Source organism: Diabrotica virgifera, chromosome 2, assembly GCF_917563875.1.
Source record: "Diabrotica virgifera virgifera chromosome 2, PGI_DIABVI_V3a".
Classification (NCBI taxonomy): domain Eukaryota; kingdom Metazoa; phylum Arthropoda; class Insecta; order Coleoptera; family Chrysomelidae; genus Diabrotica; species Diabrotica virgifera.
In genome coordinates this window covers 199772608-199784765 of record NC_065444.1, presented here as the reverse complement: position 1 = coordinate 199784765, position 12158 = coordinate 199772608, and the positions used below count along the sequence as shown (strand labels likewise).

Here is a 12158-nt window from a genome sequence, read left to right as displayed (position 1 = left end):
TTCGAATGAACCTAATTTACCTTAGTACAAATATGCACATAAAAAAAGTTACAGCCCTTTGAAGTTACAAAATGAAAATCGATTTTTTCGAATATATCGAAAACTATTAGAGATTTTTTATTGAAAATGGACATGTGGCATTCTTATGGCAGGAACATTTTAAAAAATAATTATAGTGAAATTGGTGCACCCCATAAAAATTTGATGGGGGTTTTGTTCCCTTAAACCCCCCCAAACTTTTGTGTACGTTCCAATTAAATTATTATTGTGGTACCATTAGTTAAATTTAATATTTCTAAAACTTTTTTGCCTCTTAGTATTTTTGCGATAAGGCAGTTTTTATCGAGTTGCGGCTTCTTTTTTAATATGTTTACATAAAAATTTTATGGGGGTTTTGTTCTTTTAAACCCCCCAAATGTTTGTGTATGTTCCAATTAAACTTTTCCTGCGGTACCATTAGTTAAACACAGTGTTTTTAAAACTTTTTTGCCTCTTTGTATTTTTTCGAGAAGGCACTTTTTATCGAGATATTACTTCTTTTTTAATACGGTTCAAAATATACCTAAAAATGTAAATCGTAAATAAATTTTCATATTATTACCAAGTCTCCATAATCGTACTTAGCCATATACAAATATGTGGTGGATTTGACAAATATTCAAAATATCTCGATAAAAACTGACTTTTCGAAAAAGTACTAAGAGGCAAAAAAGTTTTCAAAATATTGTGTTTAACTAATGGTACTACAATAATAATTAAATTGGAACGTACACAAAAGTACATCCCTCAAAAAAAATATACAAAAAAAACTTCAAAACGGCTTCAGCCACTAAACAAATCAATAAAATATTAACAATAGGCGAAAGCCATAAAAAAATATTAGTAACAAAACCCAAAAAACGGGCATGAGGGGCCCACATCCTCGAGCGCCGAGTCGTCGAACTGGACATAGCCCAGAGCGGGGACTCGGCGCCCGAGCAAGCAAAACAGATCGAAGATAAGTCACTAGAGATAACGGGAATAGAGCGCCTCACGCTGGCCTGCATTGATCGGAGTAGGATTTTATATGGGAGTCCGTGTACCCAAGACTCCATTATGATAAGCACTTTGCTGATTGAGAGCCCCTATAGCGCATCAGAGTGCTATCGGGGGGTAAGTGGATGGTCTGGAGCATTGAAGCGGGGTGGAGTGATTCCTGCTTACGGGAGTTAATCCTCCTCGCCCCAATGAATTGCATCACCCGAATGTCATTCTCTAGGGGTGAGCAAGCCTCTCAGGCTGGGTTAAATCACTATGCTTGCTTGCTTGCTAGTTTAGGGAGATAAAATAATAAAAATAATAATAATGATAAAATAATAAAAACCGTATCCTACTGTAAGGTAATGCTTAAGCGGTTTAGGCAATTCTTATCGTATGGTGAAATCCGTTTTAGAGTTAGGAAATACCTAAACACACTTAGGTAATTCTTAAATATTTAGGTATCGTTGATGAAATCGGGCATTAATTCCACTGTACAAAATGAAAATAAATCATACCCAACCCAAGAAGAAGTTCATGAGTTTTTGGGGAAATCAACTTTCAACACCAGCTACGCATAACAACAATGCTGGATGAATTGAAGACACCACGAACAACTGTCAACATTACAATCATCAATCATATTCCTTATGAACCCTTCACCACTGAAGAAGTCTCGAATACTATTAAAGAGTTTCACAACTGGAAAGCCCCTGGACCTGACGGAGTTCAAAACTTCTGGATAAAGAAGTTCTGGAGTGTTCATGAGTGTTTGTCAATATTTATTAATCACATTATTTCTAATTCGCAGGAAATGCCATCATTTCTTACTCAGGGAACTACTTATCTAATACTGAAGGATCAAAATAACACCCAAGATCCAGCATAATACCGCCCAATTACTTGTCTTCCAACTTTGTACAGATTGGTCACATCCTGTGTAACCCGGCGCATCTACCAACACTGTGCTCTAAACAATATCATAGAGCCTCAACAAAAAGGATGCGCTAAGGGTTCCACGGGTTGCAAAGAACAACTTATCATCAACTCAGTCATTTCTAATCAAGCATATATAAAAAACGAAATCTCTTTACTGCTTTCATCGATTACAAGAATGCGTTCGATTCAGTGCCGCATGGATGGCTTATAGATATACTGAACATAAAACATACCTTTTTAAAGCATATTATGACGAAGTGGAAGACTAAAATTCACCTTCAAACTTCTGGTGAAAATAATATCGAAACTGAAGATATCTCAATTAACCGGGGGCTTTTCCAGGGGGACTCGTTGAGCTAGATCAGATGCTGAAAACATCTCAACATCAGATGTTGAGACAAGTGCCGTATTCTAAATATAGTGAGGGGAAAGGTTCAGCCCGGTGGTTTCGATATGCAAGATGGCCGAAACATCGAGGCCATGGGTGAAAATGACATGTATAAATATCTCGGAGTAAAGCAAGCATGGAAAATTGATCATAAACGAATGAAAACCGAACTAACTTCTGAGTTAGTACGAAGAGTGAGACAGCTAAAAAGGTCATATTTTAATAGTAAAAATTTGTTTAAGGCATTGAATACGTACGCCTTTTCCGCGCTTAGCTACTCATTTGGTATTCTAAAGTGGTCAAAAACGGATATTTAGAGTCTTCAGCGAAAAGAAAGAATACTAACAAAGGCACAAAAACATCATCCACGCAGTGAAGTAGAGAGAACAACATTACCGAGATACCTAGGAGGAAGAGGACTCATGGACATAGGTGAGCAACTGGATAAACAAGTTAGGTACTAATCGAAGAACTTATTTTCAGACACAGGCTGAGACATCTACTTTACATAGCGCAATATGCGCAGTAGATGACACAACACCGCTTAAACTGCGGGAACACGAAATGCGCATAAACTACCAATTTAATGAAGAAAAAATGCGCACCTGGATGGGTAACCTCATAGAAAATATCAAAAAGTTGGGTCTAAATGAACATCTTTACAAGACCATGCAGAAAGCTGTACTACTCGCGACGGTCAGAAGTGTACGAAAATTTTTGGGAGACACACCTGCATTCCAAGTCACCTACATAGGGCTCGATAACATGGAAAGAGTCCCACCAGAGCTCAATCCTTTTGATACCCTAGGTATCTGGGATGAGTCAATTTTCCCCTCAGAGGGAGTGTGAGCCGCATGGCTAAATCTGGACATAAATCATCCGAATCAAATTTTATCCTCCTAATAATAATAGGGAACTTGCATAAATTTTTAAATTCGAAAAAAATGTTATAAATCACAACACAACATAATTTAAAACATGTATCAAAGATAAAAAAGTTTTGTTTGTCTTTCGTTTGGCCCCTAAAGACGATTAAAAATTCAAATTACAACAGGTGGTCCAAAACGCGTCGTGACGTCACTTGGTTTTACATTTACATTTTTCCAATAAAGTAAACAGAATTTTAAATTAGACGTTATAAACGTCAGTAGAAAATACATTTATGTGACGTTACAAGTGTTTTTGATCGTTTGAACTATTCATAGAAAAATTCGTACTTTTACAAAATGTTTTTATTTTCAATAGTAAACCTTCCTTCATTTCCTTCAAAAACAGTATAAAACTACAATTTTAACAAACTGGTATATATTATTACAATGACATACGATAAATGTCATTAGAATATAAATATTTTTGACTTATTCCACGACGATGAGCTTGCCAAATACCCAAGTAGGTGGAGGTCAATAAACTAAAGAAGGAGAAGAAGAATATACCTAAATATAAGGTTGTGTCTAGGTATACGTTACCGTGTACGCAAATAAAAAAGTTAGAGTGTCAGTGATTTCTTATTTTTTATTTGTTTAGTGTTTGTTTTTAAATTAACTACGGAGTGTGGACAATTATATAGTTCTTTTAATGGGTTTAAGAACATTTTAAAACAGTACGAAAAAGATAAAGAGACTATAAATTAATACATATTTTTTTTAGTTATAAATGAAATAGTGTGTATTACCGTAAAAGATTAAAATAAAAAGAAGACCTAAAGCTTTCACAATAATAATTAACTTGTTCTGAAGCTTGTGATTTATCTTGTGGCATTTTTGTAATCAACTATTCTAAATCGGAACTAAGTCACAATTTAACCAAAAAATGATTTTATTAACGTTTCGACGTCTAAATCGGACGTCGTTGTCAAAATACAAAATATTATTAAATTAAACAAAAATGGTGTTGCTTAGTAAAAAATTTTTCTAATAATTTATTTAATCTGACTAATTTTTGTATTTTGACAATGACATCCGATTTGGACGTCGAAACGTTAATAAAATCATTTTTTAGTTAAATTGTGGCTTATTTCCCATTTAGAATAGTTGATTATAATAATTAACTTACGTATAAAAATTATTTTAACAATATTTTTACGTGTTATGTCAACTAAATACATATATTTATTTTGCTAACCTAAATATATACTTTAATACATTGATTTATTACAATTAAGTTTGAAACATCTGAATAGTTCTGCTTCCCTGCCTTTAACAAATATTTTTCTATCAAACACACGCTAAACATATCAAAATAGCATGCACCAAAATATACAGTCACTGCGCACGCTAAATAATAACGTCACTGGCTTGATGAAGTTTAATTCGCGTGTATATACCTAACTTCTTTATTTGCGTACACGTTAGCGTGTACCTAGACACAGCGAAATATAACCATAATAATAACTAATGTAAAACTATGTGACGTCACGGGTCGTTTGAACTATTTTATACCGCTGAAGACTTTAAATACGTATTTCTAAGTTACTACGAGTTTTTGAAGCGTGAAATTTTGGAAATCTCATTTTTAAACAAGACTGAACATTATTATGTAATAAAAAAATTGTGCAAGTTCCCTATTATTACATAAATCATCCGAATCAAATTTTATCCTCCTTATTTTTTTAATTAAGCATTTATAAACAATTTTGAGCAAATATAGTGGTAGTTTGCACCCTTAAAAATGAACTTAAGGTTCGAAATAGTCAATAAATATAGTTAGAGTATAGACAATCATTATTCATTATGTAATGCATATGAACAAATTTCACTCTTTTTAAGCTTTTTTATAGGTTTTAGCAAGAAGGGGTAGTATTCACCCTTAAAAAATAAATTTTTAAGGGTTGAAATACCTACTCAGAAATTATATTAAGAATTTCAAACCATTATTACATAAATCATCCGAATCAAATTTTATCCTCCTTAAATATTTTTGAGCAGATTTGAGCAATTAGGGGTAGTTTGCACCCTTACAAATGAACTTTTAAAGGGTCGAATTAGTCAATATAATAAATATAGTTAGAGTATTTAGGCGAGCGGCACACCCCTAATTTGAGGCTTAGAGATCGAAAAAGCGACCATGTGAGGTGAATGGAAACTTTTGGTCATTCTTTATATCTTAGAGGTCTCTGAATCCGAATATGACGTATGTTTTTATCTAGAATTGGTGGAACATATCCAAAAATCAAATTTTATGTAAAAATGCGAAAGATTAATTTTGATAATTTTTCAATTTTACCTCACTGTATCTTTAATCCCTGTTAATATTTTCCTTTAAAAATTTTACTCTATCATCCTTTAAGTATTTAGATAATAGTGAAATGTGTCTTAAATGTTTAAACAAATTAAAAGAGGAGCTGTTAATTTTTAAACATTTTGTCGTCAGATTTCGTTAGTTTCATGTTTACTTAAAAAAGTTAAGTGACAAACTTTTTAGTTTATAATAATTTTAACCAACGCAACATTAAAACGTATGTCATGAAGAAGTTTTCTGGATTATTTCATTCATAGGAGATTCTAACCAATAGAAAGCTACAGAAATAAAAATTAAAGTGAATATTTCTGTCCAATCAGATTAAAATTATACTGAGAATTATTATCTACTGTAGAAAATTACCGATAGAATTTTTTTAAGTAGATTGTTTCTGTTTACCTAATGGCAACCAGTTCCCTAGTTTTGACAACTGTCACATTTAAGAAAATATCCATAATATACGTACTAAAAAATAATCTTACGAATATATCACAGTAAGAATAAATAAGAAAATAATGCTTCAATTTTACTCAAATTTGTTGTCATTGGGCAATGGCCACTCGAGCCCTGCGGGTCTCGTGTCTATTGCCAGACAACAAATTTTCGAAAAACTGTCGCATTATTTTCAATTTATTCTCACTCTCTTGTGATATTATACCCGATTATTTTTTAATGATTTTAACTTCCAATCGTATAGTAAGATATTTGATCACGTGTTTAATTCTGTCCAATCAGATTAAAATTATACTGAGAATTATCTACTGTAGAAAATTACCGATAGAATTTTTTTAAGTAGATTGTATCTGTTTAATGGCAACCAGTTTCCTAGTTTTGACAACTGTCATGTAAGAAAATATCCATAATATACATATTAAAAAATAATCTTACGAATATCACACGACAGTAAGAATAAATAAGAAAATAATGCTTCATTTTTACTCAAATTTGTTGTCATTGGGCAATAGCCACTCGAGCCCTGCGGGCTCTAGTGTCCGTGTCTATTGCCAGACAACAAATTTTCGAAAAACTGTCGCATTATTTTCAATTTATTCTCACTCTCCTGTGATATTATACCCTATAATTTTTGATAATTTCCCGTCGTCATAGGTCAGATGCCCTTCGTTGCTTCGCAAAAATACATTCAGTGACATTAATGACAATTAATGTTTTAAAAATTATAAAAGTGATGACTTTCAACCGTCAAATATTTATAACAAACTATGTGTTTAATTGTACTAATTTGTATTAACATAAATAAATTACAATAAAATTTTGGTTTTGATCAGTTTTATTCATGAAATAATTGCAGCAAATTGCACTCGATCTCTAAAATTAATATCGAATTTTTTCCCTCGTGACACTTTGACATAATTTCACTCCCCTTCGGATCGTGAAATTAAAACTGTCAAAGTGTCACTCGGGAAAAATTCAATAATTTTAGAGCTCTTTTGTGCAATTACTATTGAAAATTTCAAGTCAAAATATGCAACAGGAAATAAGTTATGTGACTTTATAGACGAGCGGCACACCCCAAAAAACGCTTATTTCTCGAGGTATATGGTTTGGTGAATGTCTAATTCTGGCCATACTTTCATTATGTTTTTGATTGTGCTGAAAACGAAAATGAGGTTTATTTTGCATTTTAAATGGTGGAACACATTGTCAAAATCGCAATTTTGTCCTAAAAATTAAAAAAAAAAAATGAAATCAACTTTTTTGAGTTTGACTCGCTACAACTCTGTTCCGTTTTAAAGACGATGTTTCAATATTTCAGTCTTATTATACCTAATATAAGTTATGAATTATGAATTTTTTAAATAAGTGGTGCGGATTCCTGAATTGCAAAGTTTAACAGTAAAAATTGAGTGACAAAATTTGACGCGAATATCTTTGTTTTTTTATTGGCTACAATTTTGTTCTTAATGACTTTTTCTATAAAATTAAATTTTTATTCATTAGTTTTCTATAAAATTAATTTTTTATTCATTAGTTTATTCATAAGTTATTCATGAAAAACTGTTATAAAACGTGAGTTTTTTCAATGAAAAATGCATAGTTTCAATCGCAAATATCTTGGAAAGTGTCAATTTTGCAAAAAAATTTACTCAGAATTGATTACTCACTATCGATTTCCATAGTTATTTTGATTAAAAAATGTTCATCGCCTAGATAGGGTTGTTTTCACCCCCAGGGCAAAAGCGCAGTTCGGCATAGGGTAGATTTTGACAAAGGTTATAAATTACTACCTAAATCCAAATTTTCAAGGAAATCGACCTTGGTTCTCAAAATTCCACGAGAAAATGGCTGTTGACTGCAACGTTGCCAATTTTCTCATTTCACGGCTTGTTAGGATTACGTGGCTGTAGTCCTACTATCATAGACATTATACTGTCAAATGTGTCAAATCTCAAATGTTAGTTGACGTTTAATCTGCCAGTGTCACGTGTCACTGTGTACTGTGCATTGTTCATGATTGTTCATGATAAAATAATAAATTACGTTTGGAAAAAAAGCAAATTAAATTATCGGGTGAAATTTAACGTTTTATAAAAGTTATTGAGCATGGATTGCGCTATGTGTATGAGGGGCTATTCCCGTTACATGTTAATACTTTTTAATTTCATATTTGTGGTAAGTATTTTTATTTTTTTTTTAGACTGATATGTGACCTTACTATTATGTACTACTATATGTCTGCCGTGCCGGTATCTCTTTGTTTATAATTATAGAATTATACAATTATACATGATATTGACGTAGTGTCTTATTCTCCACTAGCTTCCAATTTTCTATGTAATAATAGTTCAATCAAATAAAATATTTGCAGTTTGTTGTAAATAGTTTTAAATGTACATATTCTTTGTTATCTTATCAAAAAAAATGTTTTGAAACATATGCACTATACCTGATAAGTGATGACTAACATTTCTTAGAATTGGTCAAATGTTTTTATAGGGGTATCTCTTAATTTAGGAGGCGTATTTTATAAACTTATTGTGAAACATTATTTAATATTTCAATAGCTTACATCCAATTAATTTATAATAAAAGTTATTTAGTTTTTAAAAATATTTGTATGGTAATTGATATGAAGAGGATATTGTGATAACAGCACATATTTATCAAAAATTTAACAGATAAAACAAATAAATTGCCAACTCCTGATTGTGTGTAGTTAATAATAAAATTTGTATTCTTCTTAGCTTTCTATTGTCCACGTTTGGATATTGACCTCTCCCAATTCCTTCAATAGGTTTCTATCCTGAGCAATATATTTCCAATTTGTTCCGGCTACTGTTTTAACCATTAACTACAGACATTACCAGAGAATGGCAGTTCTCGTCAGTGGCGCACACACACACACACACCTTCCTACACGCGACACTATATATACACGAAATTTTCGATTTTCTAAATCTGACTGAATTGAAAATTGGGCCAACTCCCATCTTAAACTTCAGGAAAAGACTCACCCATTCATATGTCAACCATCCATTTTGGTCCAAGGGTGTGAATTTTACAGCCCTTCCTATTTAGGGCCTGTTTTTCATTCTCGTCCCCAAAACCCCCAAAAACTTCGAAAATTTAAGTCCGACCTTTGCGGCTTCTAATAGTACTGATCATTACCTTTCCAACGAATGTCTAATTTTGAAAATCAGTTATACCATTCAAAAGTTTTGAGCTCAGAAATATGACTCAATTTCTATTTAAAAAACCGAAAATGTTTGTGGATATAATATGTAGGGTAGGTGGGGGCAAAAGTACACACGGGGCAAAGGTACGCACTTACATTTTTCAGTAACTTCTTATATGTTGGCGACAACATCTTGTGGCATATGTTTGTACTACTCAGTAGCATTGGATGAGAAACTTTGGCGCAATCAGGGCGAACACAACAACAAATATGAGATAAAAATTATTTTTGTACCTTTTGATCTAATTTTTCTTAAAAATTGATTGATTCTAATTCTTAATCTTTCAAACTCAGATTATTATTGGTTAGGCATGTTGAAAGTTTATTGTTAGAAGTCTTCTTCTACATGACAGTTTGAAGTTCATATGTGCATAGTTTCATATTGAGGTTAGATATATTATTGGTTGCCGGATGGGGCAAAAGTACTCACACAAATGGGGCAAAGGTACGTACTGCGAACATTGAAATGTGGCAAACATTCGCAGTGCGTACCTTTGCCCCCAGTGAGGTAGACTTGGCAAATGCATGTTTCAAGTCAATCTTCAAAGTGAATATCAAATTGAGCTTGATATTCTATCAGCTAATTTTGTCTCAATTGCAAAATGTCTCAAATCCGCAAAAGTACGCACATGCATACTTTTGCCCCATTGGGTGGGGCAAAGGTATGCATTTACATTTTTTTTTCAAAAAGTTATCAACACTACAAAAATAATATTGAAGAATTTCCATTTGCCTAATATGATTACAAAATGTATCAATTTCACTTTCATCTATACCCTGTGCCAATTCAAGCATTAGGAGATTCACTAGAGATGAAAATTTAGAAAATGCGTACCTTTGCCCCCACCTACCCTATGTATGTGGAAAAGTTAAACCGATCTGAATTTTTTTTCTGTGTTTGAAGAGGGTGTCAGGGCCAATTCAGAACCGGTGTAGTTTTTAAATTTTGACCAACCATAAGCCAGCTATAGGACTTGGTAGGCACAAAATCGCATATTTTTTGGGGGTATATATCTTCGGTTCAAGAAGAGACAGGAGAACTGTAAATACACCAAATCAATAGTGTTGAGTTATGCTTTCAAATGGTGCCTAAGAGGTCAAGATCATACCTACACACGACTCAGTATAGCCAAAAAACTGAAAAACTAAACTTTAAAAATTTTGGTTTTTAAGATACTACTTGTCAATATGTGTCAAAGTCATGTTTAGTGATTAAAATCGGTTAACCCATTTAGAAGTTATTAAGCTACAAAAGTAGAATCCAATTAACGATTATTCCTGAAATGGTTTATGTAGTTGAAGTGGTTACGACGCCAAATTTGATCTGGCAACGGGCAATCCTAGTATATTTACCGACCATTCCAATACTTTTTTCAATCTATTTCGAATAGAAAAAAATCTAGTGTACATTCGATGGACACTAGATCATTTGGGAGATAATGCGGCAAAGGCGACCATTTATAAAGCTTAACGTGTAATCTAGAAACATTGCATTCAACTTCATACATTTAATTTATAAATAACTTTGAAAAACTCCTGATACAAGAATAAAAAACTAAACGCTAAACGCCATAAAAATGAGTGGCGCATACAATATTTCAGCTACAAAAGATCTGATAAGAATATTACATGGCGCAAAAATGTATTTTCATTTTGATGCAAAACAAAATTCTAGTTTTATTTTAAAAGATTTTTCCATAATATTTGCTAAATTTTAAGTAAACGTGCCACAAAAGAGTTTCAAAATTCAAACTGTATCAAAGTTACTCTTTTGTGGCGCATTTTACTTCAAATTGAACAAATATGAAAAAATCTTTTAAAACAAAACTAGAATTTTGTTTTGCATCAAAATGAAAATACATTTTCGCGCCACGTTTTCATATCAGATCTTTTGTAGCTGGGATATTGTATGCGCCACTCATTTTTACAGCGTTTAGCAGTTTTTTAATCTTGTTCCATTATTACCACATAACAACAGATCCCTGTATTTATTACCGGTCATTATAAAATAGAGTCAAAATATCAAGTTAATAATAAAAAACAAAAAAATTATGCATTATGTGTTTCTCTGAAGTCTCTAGATATGGGAAATCTGGTGAAATGAGTGAGTTTAATAATATAATACAAAATTTTTAAAGAATAATCTATTAAGCAATAATTTTGGTAATATTTTTGGTCTATTGAAACAAATGTCCATAAATGCTATGAACAAAAAATTAGATTTTTTTAACAAACAAACGCAACATAGAATCACAGAGGAAACAAAATAGCATTTACAAAAATTTATGCATCCATGAGAAAAATCTGCAAGAGGTAAAATTGTCACAAAATTAAATGGCAATTCCATCTTTGCATAGTTTCCTCAAAATTTTTATCTTCAAATTTAGCCTTCATTGAAGGTCCAGAATGACTTCCACAGTCCATTTCTGTACTCTTTCCCTAAAAACACAAAAAATATTATAAACATTTCACATTTACAAATATAGTACCCATATAAAAATACTTACTTAAAACAGACCTCCTGTAATTTTTTCCGGTTAAGATTTTTGATGTGTGCTACAAAAGAAGATATTGACAAGAAGATATTGACGTTTGACTAGCACTATTAAGGGTCGTTTAAACACAGCGATAAATCAAACAACTTATCAAGGTCAATCGAGTTGTTGCAACTTATCATTGTGTGTAAACGGTGCATCGCACAACTTATCAAAGTTGGAGTTGGGTTGAAGGTGGTATCGCATTGAATCGCAGCGTCTAAACAGTGTTTCAACTTGTCATCACAACTAGTTGCTGTGACTTATCGTTGTGTTTAAACGACGCTTTATACAAACTGCCTGAGAGGTACAGAGACACACGAACTTGTAAGTTATGAGGTAACCA

General features: G+C 32.3%; 1 protein-coding gene across 1 annotated transcript in view; it reads left to right on the top strand.

Moving 5' to 3' along the window:
• Window positions 1-7996: 7996 nt before the first annotated feature.
• The window catches only part of LOC114336234 (CD63 antigen), a 46134-nt gene continuing 41972 nt past the window's right edge, over window positions 7997-12158 (top strand). Inside the window, exon 1 of the mRNA XM_050644143.1 lies at window positions 7997-8215. Within this exon, the coding sequence (XP_050500100.1) occupies window positions 8147-8215 (69 nt within the window). The 5' untranslated portion in view covers window positions 7997-8146. The remainder of the gene's footprint in view (window positions 8216-12158) is intronic.